The 21,385-nt window shown below is 43.2% G+C and overlaps 1 protein-coding gene across 4 annotated transcripts; it reads right to left on the reverse strand.

Annotated features, from left to right (window-relative positions):
- Positions 1-4,636: 4,636 nt before the first annotated feature.
- SLC25A51 (solute carrier family 25 member 51) lies at positions 4,637-20,742 on the reverse strand. 4 transcript variants are annotated; one of them, XM_037492794.2, is made up of 2 exons: positions 20,604-20,742; positions 4,637-5,576 (listed from the first exon to the last, which is right to left on the reverse strand). In XM_037492794.2, exon 2 carries the CDS (start codon positions 5,533-5,535, stop codon positions 4,639-4,641), a length of 897 nt encoding a protein of 298 aa, XP_037348691.1. In that variant the 5' UTR covers positions 5,536-5,576; positions 20,604-20,742; the 3' UTR covers positions 4,637-4,638. The 4 variants fall into 4 exon arrangements, with proteins under 4 accessions (XP_037348691.1, XP_037348693.1, XP_037348690.1 ...); XM_037492796.2 differs by having other exon boundaries at positions 20,696-20,719; XM_037492793.2 differs by lacking the exon at positions 20,604-20,742 and adding an exon at positions 20,409-20,471.
- Positions 20,743-21,385: the final 643 nt, after the last annotated feature.

Raw genomic sequence — 21,385 nt, forward strand, 5'->3', positions numbered from 1 at the left:
GCAACTACAGAAGTGGTTTGCTGTAAAAAAGTTCCTGCCTTCACGGTTCCTCTAAGTATCAAAGCAATGATCAACACTCTTTTCTTACCCTGTCAACCTCATCCCTCTGAATTTCAAATTCAGAAAAGTGCCAAGAGGGATAAGAAAAATGGAGAAACTGCATTTGAATCCTGACTTATGCACATGTTCTTTGGTCTTAAATCAGCTAGACATTTCTTGAAGGATAGCTGCGGTAGTAAAGGTAAATGAGAGAACAGAGAAGCTTCATCATTTAGCTCATAAACGGCTGTGGACGCTCCCACCCGAATTCATATACTGAAGACCTAACACCCAGTGTGATGTTATCTGGACACCCGGACTTCAGGTAACTGAGTCATCTGTCATTAAAACAGGTGAGTGCTGTGAACAGCATTCAGCACTTAGTCCTGAAAGCCCCAGCCAGCAGAGTCCTGAAGCCTCAAAAGGAGTTCCCGAGTGAATCGGGGAAGGGGCAGTGCCCTGTGCAGAGTGGGTGCAGGCTGTAGATTTAGCTGGACCTGACAGGGAGGCAGAAATGATCTAATGGATCATTTCATTAGAAAAAATGACAGCAATGTGAAGGATGGACTGAAGGGAGATGAGAATTTAGATTCACTATTAGCAACTTCAGATGCTAAATGCATTTGGGAGCCAGTATCTTGGAGACAGGGAATGGGCTGCAGCCCCGCCTCTTCCCTGTCACACCCTGATGAAAGCTCTCAACAGCCTCCTTTATTTACAGGGGCCACAGCAGTGAGTCAAAATGGCATTTCACCAGACAATATGTAAAATAGTCCCTTTATCAATTAGATGACTTTCTCCCCTCGAGTTTTAGTTCTACGGCAACTGCTTCCTCACCTATCTGTTCATCAGCCAACCTCAACCGTTCCTAGACACAGACACCTTAAAATTGAACATTAAAACCAACGGCAGAGCTGCTAATATCACATTAGCAGAGCAGAAAGGCCCAGCTATGAAGACAAGTGGGTATCAACATAGAGAAAAAGCACAGCATCCAGCTTGGGGGCAGGCATGACTATTCCAATAGAAATGACTCGCACACTGCATTTACCAAGGCAGTTCATACTCCGCAGGGAATTTTGCTTGATTTGAGAAAAATATCTTAAAATGCTTTGCAGTCAAACTATGCAAAAAATTAACTTATCTGGAACCCCTCTTGACAAATCAGCGAGTGAAGGAATGCTCTGCCTATAGTTACCAGATGAAGCTGCCACAAGTCAAGGCAGCGTGTCAAGGTAGTACCCACAAACAGACTGATAAGCCAATGTGCCACACCGGGAAGCACCAGGATGAGAAATTAGCCAACCAAAGAGAAGACCAAATACCATGGACTTAAAAAAAACTTTATTCCAAACAGAATTACCAAATGCATGTTAACTCTGAAACATAATATTTCATTGAAACTCAGTCACAAAACTCAAATATCAAACAAAAACAGCTTCGTGCGCTTACCCACTTTCAATGAGGAATCTTGAAAAGAGGAAACATGTAGGACCCGCCCCCCTCCTCCCCAATATACACAATTTGGGAACCATTTAGGTAAGCAAATATTTAATATTAAGCAAAAAAGAGCATTAAAAACAAAACTCCTCAAATGTAGGGAGAAAGCCTATTCAAGTCTTTGATATGCATATATTTGCACAATGAGAAAACAAATATTTTCATTGAAAAGAAACCAAGTCTGAGTTCCTAACCTCTCTTCAAATGCAGTCTCCTGTCCAGCCTTCGATCTGACAGCACAGCACGCCCCTGGCACCGCAGTCCTTCATTGACACCAAGCCATCTCAAACGTCCTATTTGCCACCTATTATTTTCCTTGTTGGAGTCGGAATTTCAGGTCTCCAAAAATGATTATATATACACAATTCTGTTTTATTGCACAGTTCACAATATATAGCAGATGTTATATAACCAACCATAAGGTAAGATGAATGTTGAGACGATCCAACTGTCTCCAACCACGACTGAGACAAATAAAAAATACAAACTTGCCAAGCATGGCAAGGCTGTGTTTGTTTTGTGGGTGCAGTCCTGAGGGCTCATACCACCATGTGTGAAACAGAGTCCGTAACATATTTCTGGTGGCATTAGACAGGAAGTATAGGAGGCAAGAATGGAAATGCCCCACATCCATCAGCAGTCTGTGCCACATATGCACCAGAAAGGCCACTATTAAAGCTTTTCAAATAAAATGATTTAATCATATTTGCCTTTTCAAAATTTTTACCATGCTAGTTTCATCCTAAAGATAAAGACAGTTAGAATGTCTTACTTAACACATTTTGAACTTATTTTAAAGTTTAGACAAAGCCATTGGCTATCACAGTTCTTTTGAATTTTTCTGTAAAATTAAGAACTCTATAGGACAACATAAAGCCACCCCTGATAACATCTGTAGTTTGGTCTTCAAAAGCTGTAAAAGTGACAAAGAAACCCAAAAATGTTAAACCATTTAAAATATTTATTGTTTTTAAATGCCACATATTTGAGACAGCAGAAACCAAACCACCCTCCTTCAAATTCTCACATCACGTATCTCACAAAAGTGCTTTAGAAGTTAGACTTCTAGTATCTGTATGGAGTGTATAGACAGAGGGAAGCTCTGCAGAGGCCCAGGAGTCCGTTCCCAAGGCAGGGCATAACCCCAGCCAAACTCACCTGCCTTGTGCTGAGCACCCAGACATGCCCAGGAGTGTTCACGGACCCACATGCAAGTGAATGAGGAAGCACCACAGCGCCTTAGTCATTCATTTCTGAAACTTAACCTGCTTCAAATCCTGACTCCATATTCAGTAGGCCCAAGGATGCTACTCACATTTATTTGGTGTAGTTTTCTTGTTTTCTGTAATCATTAGATTTGCACCTTGGCTTCTAAAGTATTGTTCCCAACACTCCATTGCCAGGCAGGCCTGTTATAAAGCTACTGAGTTTCATCACTGCCTCACAAATGCTTACTGCTTCCTGATCCTTTACACTTGGAAGAAGGACATTCATTTTATTTGACCAGCCATACTGCACTTAGAGGTAAACATCTTTTTTTGGACTATCTGCTCAGAAACTGAGTAAACCACCAGTTGAGCCCCTGATTTTATTTTGGTCAGTATGTGCATATGTTTATATGCAATTACCCAGAAGGATGAAAAATTGATAATAAGAACCCTAACCACTCTGCCATGTCAGATGCTGGAAAGCAATCTTGATATCATAGTCACATGTGGATGTGTAAAGATTGATAAACCATCTTTTCAGGATGTTTCATATTTTACTACTCCATTGGTGTATGAGCCATTTTGCCTTATTTATCTGGAGAAATTATTTTAAAATCAGATTACTTGGACAAGGCTTTGTTTGTTAGCTAAGGGATGAGTATGATAGCTACTACACCCAATTTCTACAATTTAAAATATTAACCCTTCAAATACCTTTAGATCTTATCCTCTCAGCATATCCTGAGAGGACATGATCTATCTTATCATTTTAATAGAAAAATGGGTTCCCAAAATCCTAATAGATGCCTCTATTTCCAAGAGTAAAGTTAAAAAGCTGACAGCTAACACCATGGGATAAAAGCCTTTGAGTCTGCCCCTCCCCCTCCGTTACATTTACAAACCAGAAAACAAAAATCTGGGATTCTATTAATAGACTTCCGAATCAAGGTTTTATGGCAGTGTGTCTGCTTTAAAAGGAGAATTTCAAGACAACAGGATACTTGATTATGAAGAACTATTATGCAGAGGGAAAAAAAACCCCCGAAGTTCTTTGCTAAGTTGGCAATAACAATTCAAAGTGAGTCTAAAACAAAGTTGATCTATATGCAATACAGAACTTAACAAGATGAAACATCAATAACGAAAACTTAAGTCTCCCCATCTTTTTGGCAATAAATGAAATTAATATTTTGGGAAGGTTTAAGGTCACATTCAGAACTAAACAGAAAACCTTCCAGCCTAGAAAGTAAAGGGAGAGCTTTCATTAGCTGCTTGAGTCCACCTCATCTAAACAGAAACAATCTGGGAAATGGCCATGCCAAGAGGTGCTTAGTTTCAAACAAATACAAGCAATTTATCGTGAGACGCCTATACCTAGGCAAGCTGTTTTTCTCCTGTGTTCTGCTCTTCTCTTCTACCATGCGTATGTTTAACAAAGACTACCCTTCGCAACTCTTCCTAAGAGCAAAGAAGCAAGAAATGGAGTCACAGAAGTAAGCCTGAGAATTCACAGGGCCCTAAGAGTCTTTTCTCTGGCTGGTCATGTTTCTGATGAGCAGGGGGAGAGAGGGGTATGGAGGAAGGATTTTATCCTGGCTGTTAGTTTCCTTGTCAAAGGTTACCAGATAGACTGCTATTAACCAGGCAATTAGCCTAAAGTTCTCAGACGACTTAAGGGAAAAAAAACCCAAAACCAGAATCCTTAAATTTTCCTATTGAAACCTTTTATTCTGAATCTGTTGGTGCTTAAGGAAAACAGCTTTGCCCATAATTCACTGTGCCCTAAATTTATGACACCAACATGTGTTTGGCCAATTAGGAACGAGGTCAAACTGCATTCTTCTGAGAAGGCCTATTCAGTTGATAAATGGCACTTAACTGATGATTTCTTTCATATAACCTTTAACAAGAACTCATAAGTCGCATTGATTATGCCCCAAGAGATGAGGGATCGGTGGTAATTCAGATGGGCACCTCTGAAAAGATTTGTCAGTTTCTTGTCCCGTTCTAGCCAGATTTTTCTGAAGACCTTGGGGAAAGACTGAAATTCCCCACCAATCTGAGACTGCATGCGAGCTTTTACAACGTTAATTGGAAAAAACAAGATTCCCAACATGGCACCCAACAGACCTCCGCAGATAAAATCATTGACCAAATGAGCGCTGTGAGTCGTTGCAGTAGGCAGGTGCTCCTTAATGGGACCTCGAAGGCCAAAGAAAAAGACATTGCTGAATCCATTTCGAAAAAGAACGGGCACCAAGCCTCGATAATACTCTCTAATTCCATGGCATTTCAGTGCCTTGAAAGCCTGGTAAGTGTTTGTAAATTTGTCGTGATGCTTGTGGTCCTGAAGCAATGTTTGAACTCTCTCCAGCGGAGTGAAAACTGCTTCTGTAGTCCCTGCGAGCACTGCTGCCATGCTCCGGATTGCAAACTCTGGGCTATTGATATGCTTGCGGAGAAGACAAGATAAATCCTCATACAGACCAAACATAAGTGCCAGTGTAGTTGTCTTCTGCATTAGTGGCGGCAGGATTCCACGATACAAGTTTCGAAATCCATCCCTCTGCAACTGAAGTATTGCATCCCTGGTTTTGATTCCGTATAGCTGCTGCCGGAAGAGGACCTTCTGCATGGGATAGGTGAGTGCTACGTTGTTGAAAGCTGCACAGCAGCCACACAAGTAATGCTTCATTTCACCAACATGTGCAATATGAGGTGAAAGATCTTGTTTTGAAGATGTTAAGATTGATGGGGACCTCTTCTCATGAGCTTCTGAATCCATCATGTTGCTTAAGATCTTTCTTCTTCATGAAGAATTATTTTAACCTACAAATAATAAATGACAATCGGTAAACCTTTATAGATAGTGTTCAATACATGGAATTCTCCCCAATCCTTCCTCCAATTCCTGGACACTTACATTTTCCCTTTTAGAATAAATCAGTACTTCTTCAAAAGTGTTTTCAGATGACCCCTGAAAGTCCCTGAGATCATTTTAGGGATCCAGCAGGTCCTCCCTATTCCAAGCTATGTGAAGTTGCATTTTCTGCATGTACTTCAACCAAAACAGCTTATCACAACTGACCAAATACACAAGCAGATAAGAGGCTCCACCCTTCTTTTAAGGCAGACAGTAAAGAGATTTGCGAAACAGTAAAATACTCTTCTCAATTTTTTGGGAAAATAATTATATTTCATGAAAATGTGATTTGGAAATCTGTAATTGGCTCATCATTGTCATTTTATTTTTTCATTCGTTAATTTTTTAAAAATTTTTGCTTACATGATTGTAGTCTCCAGAGCTCTAGCGCACCATATCACCCATGAACCATCACCACATTCCCATGTGTTCACTGCCCCCCTGTTTTGCCCCCTGCCCCCTTCTTTGCTGCATGCTTCAGTTCTACAGTCAGTTTGCTAGTTTTGACTTTTTCTTAATCATTTGTTGCAGTTCTCTACATTCCACATATAAGTGACACGAGCCGGTATTTATCTTTTTCCTTCGGACTAATTTTGGCTAGCATAATCCCTTCCTGCTCCATCCATGTTGCTGCAAATGCCATGTTTGTCTTTTTTGTTGACTGAGTAATAGTCCATTGTGTAAATAAACCACAACTTTTTGTGGTTTATTTATTGTAGTCTATTTATTTGTAGTCTATTCTGGGGCATCTGAGTTGTTTCCATATCTTGGCTATTGAAAATAGTGCTGCAGTAACCATAGGAGTGACGGTTTCCTTTTGAATTACTGTTTTTGTGTCCTTTAAGTAGAATCCCAGCAACTGCTGGATCATATGGTAGATTCATCGTCATCATTTTAAAGAAAATAATTATTTTTAAATTTTTGTTCCAATTTTTACGGTTATGAATGTTAAATCCACACAAAGAAAGGTTCTTTGGGACCCACAGTAATTTTTAAGTGTAAAGGGATCCTGAGGTCAAAACATGTGAGAAGCAGTGTAGGAGTTCATGAATATTGCCTGCATCACAGAACAGCATTTACCATTATCCTTCTGAAACAGACTGAAAGTCCTTTAATGAGAAATAAAATAGCAAAGCATGAAGCACCCATTCTAGACCTTCTGCTAAAGTTCTAGAGATCCAAAGGCAAGGAACTTGCAATCCAATAGGACTCTGCCAAGGTAAACAACCACACCACAGTGGGATACTTTTTATTAGTATGTGCTGTGGGGACACAGGAAAGGACACCAAGCATGCACTTGGGGAAGTGGAGATTGGCCAAATGGTGTCAAGAAAGGCCTGCAGGTATGCACTATGCACTGTATTTTCACATATTTAATTCTCAGCTCCATAAATTAAATGCTATTTTCCCAGTTTTACAAAGGAAGAAACCAACACTCTCCTTTGTCCAAGGTACAATGAGTCAAATGTGGATTCGGCATAATGAAATAAAGTTTGCCTGACTCCAGGGTTCATGTTCCCTCTGTCATACCACAGATGCAATGACTTTTTGGGGGCTGCTACACCAGACCTTAATGAAGAGTCAAAGCTTAAAAATATAGGCTTAGCCTACTGAGTGAAGCTAAGACAAAGTTCTTATCCCTGGAAGACATAAAAAAAAGGCAAGATCACTCCTTGACAGTCATGTAAGTCTAATCCCACCTCACAAAGATCCAAATAGCACAATTCCTATGTCCCAGGGACCAGCCCCAGAAATCACTATATTTGGGGATTACATAGTAATTTGATTATATCTCAGATATGTCAGGCTAATATCTTAAAATTGATTTTCATTCTGAAACAGTAAAGGACCACATCTAACTACACAGCTCAACAAAAAATTACATAACCTAATTAGAAAATGAACAAAGGACTTAAGTATATTTCAAAAAAAAAAAAAGATAAACTAGTAGCCTAAAGCATGTAATCATCAGACAAATCAAAACCACAATGAGGGCCTCCCCGGTGGCGCAGCGGTTGAGCGCTGGGTTGCGAAGCTGCCCGCGGACTCTGCGGCGCCGGTTCGATCCCCGGCTGCTCCCCGGCCACCAGAGGAGGGTCCCACATGGCGCGCAGACCTCTCCTGCCGCCCGCTGCTCCCCTCAGCAGTGTACTTCGGTCCTTCTGCCTGCTCTGCTCCCCGCTCTGGATCTGGTGAATTCTCTCACCCTCCCGCGCTTCTGACTGTACCCAGTGCTTGTATAGAAAGAAAGACGGGAGGGAGGGAGGGAGAGAGGGAGAGAGAGAGAGAGAGAGAGAGAGAGAGAGAGAGAAAGAAAGAAAGAAAGCATGCCTCTATATTTAAAAAAAACAAAAAACAATGAGATTATTACTTATACCCATTAGGTTGGCTACTACAGGGTTGGGGGGGGGGAACCCAAAAAATAAGTTGGTGGGGATGCAGAGAAACTGGAACTGTTGGTGGAAATATAATGCAACCACTGTGGAAAGGAACATGGCAGTTCTTCAAAAAATTAAAAATCAGGGGCTCCCTGGTGGCACAAAGGGTTAAGACTCAAAGTTATAAAGCTATTGGTAGCCACCGCAGCATGAGTTTGATACCTAGCCAGGGAATTAACCCACATGGTTCAGCAGACCTCTCCTGTCTCGCCCACTGCTCCCCTCAGCAGGGTGTTTCAGTAGATCTGCCTGTTCTGCTCCCCACTGTCTCTGGTGAATCTTATAGCCCCCTCCCCCTACACCCCTGGCCCTCACCCCAGCTCTTGTATGCATAAATAAAATCTTTTTAAAAAAATTAAAAATCAAACTGTCATCTGAACTAGCAATCCCACTTCTAAGTATATAGCCAAAAAGAATTAAAAGCAGGGTCTTCAAGAGATATTCGAGGGCCTCCCCGGTGGCGCAGCGGTTGAGCGCTGGGTTGCGAAGCTGCCCGCGGCCTCTGCGGCGCCGGTTCGATCCCCGGCTGCTCCCTGGCCACTGGAGGAGGGTCCCACATGGCGCGCAGACCTTTCCTGCCGCCCGCTGCTCCCCTCAGCAGTGTGCTTCGGTCCTTCTGCCTGCTCTGCTCCCCGCTCTGGCTCTGGTGAATTCTCTCACCCTCCCGCGCTTCTGACTGTACCCAGTACTTGCATAAACAAAACAAACAAACAAACAAATAAATAAAAAAAAAAATGCCTCTATTAAAAAAAAAAAAAATCAAAAAAAAAAAAAACCGAAAGAGATATTCGAACACCCACATTCACAGCAGCACTAATCATAATAGCCAAGAGGGGGAAGCAGCCCAAATGTCCACCCATGGATGACTCCACAAACAAAATGGGGTATATGCATACAAGGGAATACTATACTTCCTTTAAAAGGAAAGGAATCCTGGGGCCTCCCTGGTGGCACAAGGGGTTAAGACAACCTATGAAGCTATCCACAGCCACAGCAGCACAAGTTCGATCCCCAGCCAGGGAACTACCCACATGGCGCAGCAGACCTCTCCTGACTGACCTGCTGCTCCCCTCGGTAGTGTATTTCTTTTTCTCCCCCCCCCCAAAGATTTATTTATTTATACAAGCACTGGGTACAATCAGAAGTGCGGGAGGGTGAGAGAATTCACCAGAGCCAGAGCAGAACAGGCAGAAGGACCAAAGTACACTGCTGAGGGGAGCAGCGGGCGACAGGAGAGGTCTGCACACCATGTGGGACCCTCCTCTGGTGGCCAGGGAGCAGCTGGGGATCGAACCGGTGCTACAGAGGCTGTGGGCAGCTTCGCAATCCAGCGCTCAACTGCTGCGCCACCGGGGAGGCCCTCGGTAGTGTATTTCAGTCAGTCTGCCTATTCTGTTTCCCACTCTGGCTCTGGTGAATCCTCTCACCCACCCACCGCCCCGCACACACACCCCTCCGGCCTGTACCCCAGTTCTTGTATGCATAAATAAATAAATAAATCTTTTTTTTTTTTTTAAAGCAAAGGAAAGGAATCCTGTTACATGCTACAATATAAATGAAACTTGAGGACATTATGCTAAGCTAAATAAGCCAGCTACAAAAGGACAAATACTGTATGATCCCATTCACATGAGGTTCCTAAATTAGTCAAATTCACAGAGAAAGTAAAAGAGTGATTGCCAGGGGGTAGGGAGAAAGTACAAAGGGAAACTGTTGTTGAATGGGTGTAGTTTCAGTTGTGCAAGACAAAGTTTCTGGAGAGCTGTATCATAACAATGAAAACATGCTTAACATTATCAAACTGTATACTAAAAGATGATTAAGATGATAAATTTCATGATGTGTTTTTTACTTTTTAAAAAAGATTACATGTAAGGGAACAGTGGTAAATGATTAAGAAAACAAAATAGATCAATCAGATGAACCACCTAGGTCATTTAACCCACGACCAAAACCCCGTAACCATACTAGTTCCTTCTCCATACCAGACATATGCGGCTGTAAAACGCCACACATTCAGGACAAAAGAGAAATGTAATCACATGAAGGCAAAGCTGAGCTGAGGCAAAGATTCAGAAAGCATCAGTTTTTTCTTTTTTTTTCTTTTTTTAGATTTAATTTTTATTTATACAAGCCGGGGGTACAGGCCAGGTACGCAGGAGGGTGAGAGGATTCACCAGAGACAGAGCAGGGAACAGAACAGGCAGACTGACGAAATACACCGCTGAGGGGAGCAGCGGGCGAGACAGGAGATGTCCGCTTGCCATGTGGGCTGCTCCGAGGCCAGCAGGGATGGAACCGGCACTGCAGAGACTGTGGACAGCTTCACAGCACTGCGCTCAACTGCCTACACCACCAGGGAGGCCCAGTTTTTTTGTTTTGTTTTGTTTTGTTTTGTTTTTAAAGAAGTGAGGTACAGGCCAGAGTCGCAGGTGGTAAGAAGATTCACCAAGAGAGAGCAGGAAGCAGAACAGGCAGATGTACTGAAATGCACTGCTGAGGGGAGCAGCGGGTGGTGGTTGCTCCCCAGGTGGCCAGGGATGGAACTCACACCCAGAAGGTCGCGGACGCACCCAGAAGGTCGCGGACGGCCTCACAGCAACACTGCGCCTCAACCCTCTGTGCCACCAGGGAGGCCCAGAAAGCATCAGTTCTTAAGGAACACATATCCGCAGGAGCCACACACTATAATACAACATATGAAACAAACACCTGTAGCAGCCATGACTTGCCTTCAAAGAATATAGCCTAAGCGGAAAATTATTACCACAAGGTATACACAAAGGTTCAGCCATAGGACAAAACAATGCTCTTAAAAGATTGAATAAAAATCAACAACAGTCAATGCATAAATGAAGCAGGATCCACCTGACAGGATAGCATATAGATTTTTTCAAAAAAGGGTTATCTAGGGTTCAATGTATTAACTTTGAGTTTTTAGAGTTTATGAACTCAGATAGCACTGAGTGCTTTTTTAATCAATGAACAGTGTTAAGGGAAAAAAAATTAAGGAGACTACTCTGTACTGACAAGGAACATTATGGCACAATCCTATCTTTATCAATATACACATAGAAAAGCTAAAATGAGTGGCTTGTATTTTCAAACCTCATAATGCTTTTCCTACTTTATATTTTTAAGTAAAATTTGTCTCAATCTATTCAACTCAATTCAAAAATGAGAGAAGTGACAATGATGAAACTCTAATTGGAATAAAAGGCCAATAGCGATAGATGAGATAGCTCCAAATTTCTTTACCACTTCAGGCTCAATTTCCACACTTAACCCTAGGTCAATGCAATGCCCTCATGCTATCTAGACCACAGTGAGCACTGTAATCAGAGCCTGTTCCATAAGTCTCTGTTTTCCCTTGTTTCCTTCCTCCCTAAATTCTTTTTTTTAAAGATCTGTTTATGCATACAAGAGCTGGGGTACAGGCCAGAGATGCAGGAGGGTGAGAGGATTCACCAGAGACAGTGGGGAACAGAACAGGCAGACTGACTGAAACACCCTGCTGAGGGGAGCAGTGGGCAAGACAGGGGAGGTCTGCTTTACCATGTGGGTTGCTCCCTGGCTGGCCAGGGATCATAGAGAGGTGCTTAACCCCTTGCACCACCAGGGAGGCCCTCCTCCCTAAATTCTTGTTAATAAAAAATGTTTTGAGAGGACCTCCCTGGTGGCACAGGGGTTAAAAGTCTCAGCACTATCAAGCTATAGGCAGCCACTGCAGCAAGAGTTTGATCTAGCCAGGGAGCTGACCCACATGTGCAGACCTCTCCTGTCTTGCCCACTGCTCCCCTCAGCAGTGTATTTCAGTAGATCTGCCTGTTCTGCTCCCCACTCTGTCTCTGGTGCATCCTCTCACCACCAGCCCCATCTCTGGCCTACACCCCAGTTCTTGTATGCATAAATAAAAGTAAAAACAAATATTAAAAAAAAATGTTTTGAGAAAAAGTATGTTTTATATTTGCTCTATTCAGACTTATAACATTGTCAAGAATTCCATTCACTTCTGTTGGGAATTTCTTCTCCTTTGCCTGCTTTTACTCTGGTCTTTTAGAACACTAAGAGAATTAAATCCAGCCAATTTATTAAATTCCTCTAATGTTCTAGGCACTCCCCTATGTGTCAGAGACTAGAAAGAAATAAGGACCCTGGCCTCAGGGAGTCAAGACAAGTAAATAATTAGACCACAGTGTGATAAATGCAATCACATAGGCCCTACAAAGGAGGGGGTAATTAACTAGTTATCTGAAGGGAATGACAGAAAAGGATATGATCCCTGGGCTAGGCTCTGAATGCTGAGCAGGACGTCATATGTACATAGGGCCAAGCATATTTTACCAGAACAGCAGCACTGGCTAAGAAAAAGATCTCCTGTCAAAGGAGCAGGAGTTCCACCTTGAGGGATTACCAGAGTTTATCCTGCTGACCAGTGTTGGTGGGACATGATGGGAGGCAAATGAGATTAGCAGCCCTATTAATGAAAGACCCTCAGGAAAATCCCCGACCCTCTGACACGACAATGTATTATTTTTAATTCCTCATGTGAAGCGAATGGAAATAAAGATCTTCCTAACACCAAGATCTGTGTGCCCTTTTCCCAGAAAAAGAGACTATTATAATAAGAAAATGTAACCTCTACACCATCTATAACCCAAAGCTTCTTTGTGCAGAGCTCAAGCCTTGCTATTTTATTTCTATTAGAAAAGATAAGCTGGCCCTCAGTTAGGAAGAACTGTGACTGGCTATCAATGCAGGCCCAGTCTGTCCTAAGGAAAGTAATAACAGGGGTCAGGAAACTCTATTTCCCTCTAAGTCACTTTTGGTTACATCTACAGCTTGACAGTAGCAGAACTCCCATCTTTTATTGTCACCCCCATTAACAGGAGAGCCAGGCCCCCCAAACAATGTTCATGTGAAGAGACTTCACATGGCAGAGGGGCTTCAAGGAGTGTAATTTTCATCTGAATGCTGCTTACCACTATCATGGGTGAGGAAGACAGGAACAATAAAAAAACTGTCTCCTAATGTTCTGAAATCTTGTTCCACTGCTATTTAAAAAACAAAAGTAATGGGGTCTCCCGGGTGGCATAAGGGGTTAAGCACCACATTATGAAGCAATCCACAGCCTTGCAGCACAAGTTCGATCCCCAGCCAGCCAGGGAGCAACCCACATGGCGCAGCAGACCTCTCCTGTCTAGCCTGCTGCTCCCCTCAGCAGTGTACTTTGGTCAGTCTGCCTGTTCTGTTTCCCACTCTGTCTCTGGTGAACTCTCTCACCCCCCCCCACACCTCTGGCCTGTACCCCAGCTCTTGTGTGCATAAATAAATAAATCTTAAAAAAACTATAAACAAAACAAGCAGCCCATGCTTTCTTCTACAATTTCTAGTTTCACTTGCCATTTGTACTGTAATCTTCCTCTCTGGAATTTCAGTCTAAGGCGGCAACAAAGCTGAGGAGCTCTATCTTCCTCACTGATTTGTACAATATAAATACAGGCATTTGCATTCATTTCTGCACTCCATTCTGGTCCAGCCATGGCCTAGGATTTGTTAGTACCATCTGGTTTTACCATCAGAACAGATTTCCTTATCTGATAGGGCTTCCCACTCTGCTTTTCTAATCAGAACTCTCCACTTTCCTATCTTTCACACTTTTCCATGAGAACTCTGGTATGTCTTATTTCTCAGAAAAATCTTACTAGTATTTTAGTGTGGAATTGATTTTATAAACCATTCATAAACTTGGAACCTTACTTTTATCAGCATCTGATATCTTCCTATTTAATTCTATCTTTCTGTAACTTCAGCAGACTTTAATTTTTTTTCCCTATAGATCTTGATTTTATTTTTAATCTAGGTATTCTCATTTTTAGTCACCATTATGAATGAACTATTCCCTTTCAATTTTCTAATGGCTTTTGTGTTCATATGAAAACACTACAAAGGGCTTCCCTGGTGGCACAAGGGGTTAAGACACAACCTATAAAACAGCACGAGATAGATCCCTGGCCAGGGAGCTACCCACATTGTGCAGCAGACCTCTCCTGACAGGCCTGCTGCTCCCCTCAGCAGTGTATTTCAGTCACTCTACCTGTTCTGCTCCCTACTCTGTCTCTGATGAGTCCTCTCACCCCCCACCTCTACGGCCTGTACCCCAGTTCTTGTATGCATAAATAAATAAATCTTAAAAAAAAAAATAGAAACACTACCAATTCTTGTGTATTATAGTTAAAGCAAGTAAACTTACTATTTCTGTTTCTTAGTGTATTTGCTTCAATATCCACAATGTAACATCACAAATATTTTTTGCCTTTTTCTTTTAAAATATCTTCCTTTCTTCTATCTGATAAGATTGGCAAATACTTCCTGAACAATATTAAATTATGGCTATAGCGAAGACCCTTATATTTTTTTCCTGACATTTCATGGGAACTTTTGGAGATATCACCAATGTGTCACTCACTCTCTCTCTCTTTCTCTCATACACACACACTCTCCTCTCTCTCTCTCTCAATATTAATATGGCTTCTAGTTTGAGAAACAAGAAACTCTTACCACCTACATGTTCATAAACCAAATCCTAGCGGTTTCATGTTTATAAAGGGAAACAAATCATCACACAAAAATGCTCACTGATCAACTGGCCCGTATAAAATGCAATCCACTCAGGTAAACTTTCCAGCCTGTTCAGCTTTAAGACTGTGCAATCATGAAGCAAAGCATGTCCCTCCAGTGCTATCATATAATTTCACCTGAAAATTATGCTAAGAGGGCCTGCCTCCCCTGGTGGCGGTTGAGTGCTGGGCTGCAGCGCCGCCGGTTCGTTCCCTGTTCCCAGACCGCCGGCGAGGGTCCCACCCCCCCCCAAAAAAATATGCTAACAAACCTAAAATTTCACTGTCTTTATGTTAAGACTTTGTATAGCTGCAGTTTTTTTTTTTTTTATAGAGGCATGTTTTATTTATTTATTTGTTTGTTTGTTTTGTTTATACAAGCACTGGGTACAGTCAGAAGCACCGGAGGGTGAGAGAATTCACCAGAGCCAGAGCAGGTAACAGAGCAGGCAGAAGGACCGAAGTACACTGCTGAGGGGAGCAGCGGGCAGCAGAAGAGGTTTGTGCGCCGTGTGGGACCCTCCTCTGGTGGCCGGGGAGCAGCCGGGGATCGAACCAGTGCCGCAGAGGCTGCAGGCAGCTTCGCAACCCAGCGCTCAACCGCTGCGCCACCGGGGAGGCCCTGTATAGCTGCAGTTTTAATTTAAGCTCCCACCCAGCTAATTACTAGGGAATTATGTTACCTATTGGAATTTAATTCCATCTTTCTAGTACTAATAATTAACTGAAAATAAGGCCTCTTAAGAATTTTCAAACATGGGAAGGGAAAAAATAAATTTATTCCTATTTTATTAAAGTTCAACCACCTCCACCCCCTCCTACCACCATTAAATCTATCTTGAACTTTGGTCAAATATATTTAGGAAACTGCTAAGGTGATTATATGGATACCAGAGAGAGAGATCACTGTAACAGTTAAGAGTTGAAACTTATTGCCTGGATGTAAATCCTGGCTCAACCACATGTCTCTTGTGTGTCCTGTGACAAGTTACTCAATTTCATGGTTTCATTCCTTGTAAAATAAAGACGTTTATTTCATAGGTTGGCTCAATTAATTGAGTTAAAAATGTATAGCACGCTGCAATGTTGTCTAGAGCACACCAGGCACTCAACAAGGGTGAACTAGTATTGTCTTCTCTAAATGTGTTTACTTGGTGTATACATTAGCATACTTCTTGGTAATGACTCACTCTAGTAATGGGATGAATCCTATTTGACAGTGGTGAAATACTATTTTACTGGATTACTAAGTATCATTTGCTAATATTTTAAAGTTTCACATCAAATTTTCAATTTTAGTACTACTATCTTAATGTTCAAGTCTAGGCACCAATGTTTCTGGTTTTGTAAAAAAGATTCTGTCAGTTTTTTTTTCCTTCCTTATGCTGGTGAGCAATCTAAAATTATAAAAATTGGGTCTCCCTGGTGGGGCAAGGGGTAAGCACAGCACTATGAAGCAACTTGCAGCCTCTGCAGTGCGGGTTGGATTCCCGGCCAGCCAGGGAGATACCCACATGGTGCAGCAGACCTCTCCTGTCTCGCCTGCTGCTCCCCTCAGCAGTGTACTTCGGTCCATCTGCCTGTTCTGTTCCCCGCTCTCTCTCTGGTGAATCCTCTTACCATCCAGTGCCTCTGAGCTGTACCCAGTTCTTGTATAAAAATAAATAAATCTTTTTTAAAAATTAAAAAATAAATTATAAAAAGGTCTGGTTTGGTCTTTTAAAGCACTTGCTGTGTTATAAATAGACTTGAAAATCTTGTGTACTTGAATTCGTTTTTTCTTGGGAAGGGTAGCCAATTTACCTGGTTTACATTCCCACCACCCCAGCAAAGTACCAGCTTTGAAATTACCGATTTTACTATTTTCCAGTCTTTAAATTTTTCCCTTTTTACTCCTTTGTCTAGGTTTATTTCATTATAATTTCTTGAGTTAGATGCTTGTTTTTATTTACTCCTTGTTTCATAATTTGAATGGTTATGGCTATGTATTTTCCTTAGAACAAAACTTTGATTACTACTTCTTAAGACACTGGAGAATTTTAGTCAAATCAAAAGTTGCCTTGCCATCTGTATAATGTCCTTGCCACAGTGGATCTGATTTAGGATTATATGCACCCCTTTCCAGAGCCCCAGCCTGTTTTGGCTTTGTGTATCTTGTATTGTTACTTATGAGCAGGAGAAGAGCATCTCTCTAGTGGCCCAGAGGAGAGACCCTATGAGGATGGATCCTGGTATCTGACAACTGTCCTTGGTCTCCCAAGGTTCACTGACAAAACCTTATGCTGACTTTCATTGATGTGAAAACAAAGCAGCAGCAGGGAGCTGAGTTCAAACTTCTTAGAGGTCTTCTGACCACAAGAGGATACTTGTCAGACATCATAAGAGTCTGAAATATCTAGGCTGACTGACAGTCTAGCCACTGACGGAAAAATGAAATAGCCACTTCTAAACGCAGTCATCTTTAAGCCAGATAATGCTGAATTAGTTTGTGGAAGGAAAGAAATGAGAACGTACAGTGGCCATATTACAATAAGAAATGTTAAAAATGCCCATTTTATCCTAAAATCGTAGTCAATTCTAAATAAAAAGGATTTTCTAGCACAGATATGAGAAAGCTATAGCTCTGAGATGTAACCATCCGTGGTCTGTAATTGTGTTATTCTAATTTGCTATTCTGTATCTTGAAAAGCATTTTTGCCAAAAAAAGGCCAAACTTCCTTCTTCATATCTATTCATACTTTAGTACTTTTATAACACTAAGTCACACTTGTAGATTCACTTTTGAAACTGTTAACCTGTTGCTGACTTTACTGTGTCAATGCACGTTTCAACAGCTGCTTCCCTTAATTCAAGGTACAACTTAAGTATGTCAGCATTTCTTTACACATCAGTTTTAGGAAGTGATTTATCTCTTTTGAGAAGAAATTAAAAAAACAACAAACCATAGCTTTATTTGTTTAAAACAGACCTCCTACCTATTACAGTGTACTCTTAACCAAGGAAAGAAATTTATTTTTAGTTAAAAAAAAAAAATACTATAGCTGTCTGAGAAAAAGTTTGTCAGGGTAGAGTTTGATCATATTAATCACTGAAGTCTTCTACATCCTTCCTTCTGACTGTTTCAGCTGGAAGGTATGAGTTAACAACTCTTGTAAGTACTGCACTTGTCAACCTGCGATTAGCCAACACTTAATAAACAACTTAGCAAAGAAATACTTTACAGCTAGGTTACATTCTGCTCTTCAGTTTCACAACAATGTTAAAATTAACAAAAATATTCAGATCAGAGAAGTCTGATCCCCTATATTTAAATCATATTGGGATAGTGGCCCTGCACTGGTCCCTTAGAGAGAAGTGTCTCTAGGCTTATTACAGCACTAAAGTGGATAACCAAGGAAGGGGACCCTGTGCCAGCAAGGCTGCTAGTCAGGCAAGCAATAGGAAGATCCCACCCCTATCACCCGCTGATGGCTTGTTTCCCACCACAAAGGGTGGAGACTAGGGGTGGAGGCCTGTGGGTGAGGCCCATTCCACTAGCCTTGTGCTTGGTGCATACTCCACGGAATTTCTCAGATGGTATGGTATACAACTGCCAGACCAATGGCAGGCCTCCCAGCTCCCAAATTTCACTTTAACGCACATAGGATTACACAATATACTGCAACAATTTATGGATGTAGTAAAATTTTGTTTTCATACACTGAACACGTAACATTTTAATTCTAAAGTCGCATAACAATGTATGTGCCTATATTATTTGTGCTCTCAAGCAACACAATTTTGTGAACATTCATTTTTTATTTTTATGGGAATGCTACTTGCATCACATTACAAAATTTTCAGAATCAAGTTACTTTATCCAGTTTGTCATGACTCCAGTATAAAGGGTACTGCTATTAAACAGATAATTGTGGCTAACAGAAGTTAGTCATTTATTGCTCACTATTTTGAGTGAACTATTTTAAGAAATTTTAAGGATATTATCATACTTAAAAAAAAAAAATAGGCCTGAACACAGGGAAAAAGGAATGTTATGAAGCCCTTCTAGATTTCATAGACTTAAAAGTGTCCCTCCAGTTTTATGCTACACAAGAATGGTGTGAATAGATTATTAATTTAACAAGAGAAGGAAGGATAGTATATACAATATTCTAGGGCAATGGAGTTTGGAATTGTGCATGTTTTTACCATGAACATGGCTTAATTTCTTTGCTGACCTGATCTCTATAAATTCTGGATAATTCTTTGCAATTTATTGCAGAATTTATTTATCATAATTTTACACTTGTTACATTTTACCTAAAAACCTATTTCAACCTCAGGAAGCAAAGTTTCATGAAGCTGACTTTCAAACTTTTAACACTCACTGTAATTTACAGTCTACATGGATAAACAAGACCCCGATATGACCTCGGCACAAAGGTCTTTGTGCAAAAACTGGGGAGAAGGCCATTTTAATTCTCAATGGATGTGCACTCCCAAGTCAACAGGCCTGAGTCAGCATTCAGAACAAAATAAGCCTGGATTCTAGCCCTAGTTACCAAGCTATTTTGCTGCTGCAAATACAAAGCAATGTCTATAACTTAAAAATTCACTTTTCTGGACTTATTATAATTATACCCTACCAAAGAGAAAACAGGGAAGTCCACTCCTCTTAGGAAATAAGTCTGATTTCCCCCCAAAAAATACATTAAGATGTGAGTCCAGACCTAAAAGCGCCTTGTACTCTGGAACCACTAGAACCTTCTGGTTTTATGGACTCCTCTCACCGAAAAGCCGTAGGAGGTTCAACCCGGCCGGGTCACTGCTCAGCGGCAGATAAACAAATGAAAATGAAGAACCGCCGTGCAGAGCTGAACCAAACAACATAAAGATTATATCTGCCGAAAGGGCAAATACTACTGAGGAATCGAGATGCTCTATCTAGCTACGCTCACCACCAAATAACTGGTTCAGACACTTAGAATAACGCCGCCTCTGACCCCTCGCCACCACGACCCCAGGACCACCTCCCCAGCCCAGCAGCAAAAGCCTCAGACAACGGAATCTCCCACAGCGCGATGCAACATGGTGTCGCAGCACCGCCTGGGAGGATGGCTGCACTTACCTCTCTCCAGGCGCCCGCTCCCTCAACCTGTGGCCAGGAAAAAGGAAGGGGGCTGGCCACGACGGCCTAGACCGCTTCCCTCTCTGACATTCAACAGAGTCAAGGGTTCTGGAAGTCCAGACACCGAGGGGCAGGGGCCCTTTCGCGTTCCAGTGCCGCCAGCTTCGCCTTCCTCGGGCGCAGGCGAAGCCCGGCTCCTCCCCGCTCTGCGGCTCGTGCGCGCCGGGGACGCGCCCGACTGCAAACACAGCCCCCTTCTCTGCAGAGGGTCACCCCAGCAGCCCGACGGGGCCTCTAGGCCAGCACGGCGGCAGGCGAGAGAGACGCGCGAGCGGAGGACCCAGCCCGCGCGAGGCGCCAGCCCCGGCCCCCGCCGCGGCGGGCCCCACCCGGGACGGGGCGCGCGTGAGCGGCCGGGCGCGCCGGAGGCGCAGTGCGCGCGCGAGGAGGAGCGGGCCGCGGCGGCCGCGCCACAGGGCCAGCGCTGGGCGGCCTCCTCGGACCCGCCTTCGTGCTTCCACGCGGCGGCCGGGGGAGCCCGGTGCGTCCCTCTCGCCCCGCATCCGCACTCACCCATCGCCGCGGTCCCCCGGCGCCCAGGCTGCTAACCGCGCGCCCGCAGGTCGAGCCCGCGAGCCAGCGAGCCCGCCAGCGAGCCCCCGCGCAGGCGCAGACCTTCACTGACCCCCAGGGCGTGGGGCGGGGCGTGACGCTCTCGACGCCGTCCCAGCCGCGTCACGTGAGGGAGACGCCGGCGCTCCGACTCACCCTCAGCCCGCAGATAGGGGACACCGGCCCCGTCCGCCTGCCCGCCTGTTGCCGCGGGCAGGTTGGGGATCACCCGTTACTTCTGCCGTTACCTCTGCCGGAAATCATCGGGGCTCCGCCGGGTGGACTCGCCGAGCCGTGGTGCACTACGGTGGCCTCACCGTGCCAGAAACAGCCAACGCGTTCTTGGGCGTGCGCTTTTCAGGAGGACCAGAGGCAATTAAGTTGGAGGCGGCGAGCGCTGAAGACTTGGAAGTGTCCCGCCTAGGTCCCCTTTGTAACCTCGTTAGATTTCATTCAACTCCGAGTAGCCAACTTAGGAGTATCCAACTCATCGATGCCACGGTTCAAAGAACACCTGTGTGTGCTTTGGGTATTACAGATAACTCATAAACCCTGTTTCCTTTCAACCTCAAACAACTTGAGGGTCTTGGATTCCAGTGTGCCAGGCCTATTGGCCTGGAGCCCTGAGTCAGGTCACAAAGCCTTGACAATTCCTGGGAGTGTTCTTTGAGAAGTTAACTGGTCCATGGGCCTGAAATCCCTGTCTGAAAAGTAATGTCTGCTTTGCAGGCATCCCTCAGCCCTCCTAAAAATCACTGAGAATAATGGTCTGACTGTAACTTGTGAACTGGAAGGTATAACCCAGATGTGAGGAATTGAGAAAAACTGAAAAGTCAGTCCAGTGGGAAGGGGCTCTTTAGGAGGTTCCTCAAATACGTGAAGTGAATTGCACTTCTCTTTCTCGGGGTTAATCTGAAGGGTAACTCCACTGGGTAAAG

This window comes from Talpa occidentalis, unplaced genomic scaffold, assembly GCF_014898055.3.
Source record: "Talpa occidentalis isolate TD23 unplaced genomic scaffold, MPIMG_talOcc4v2.1 talOcc4.7, whole genome shotgun sequence".
Classification (NCBI taxonomy): Eukaryota; Metazoa; Chordata; class Mammalia; order Eulipotyphla; family Talpidae; genus Talpa; species Talpa occidentalis.

Bases quoted from the DNA above. Each gene is read 5' to 3' on its own strand.
- SLC25A51 (XM_037492794.2), bottom strand. From the start codon at position 5,535: ATGATGGATTCAGAAGCTCATGAGAAGAGGTCCCCATCAATCTTAACA.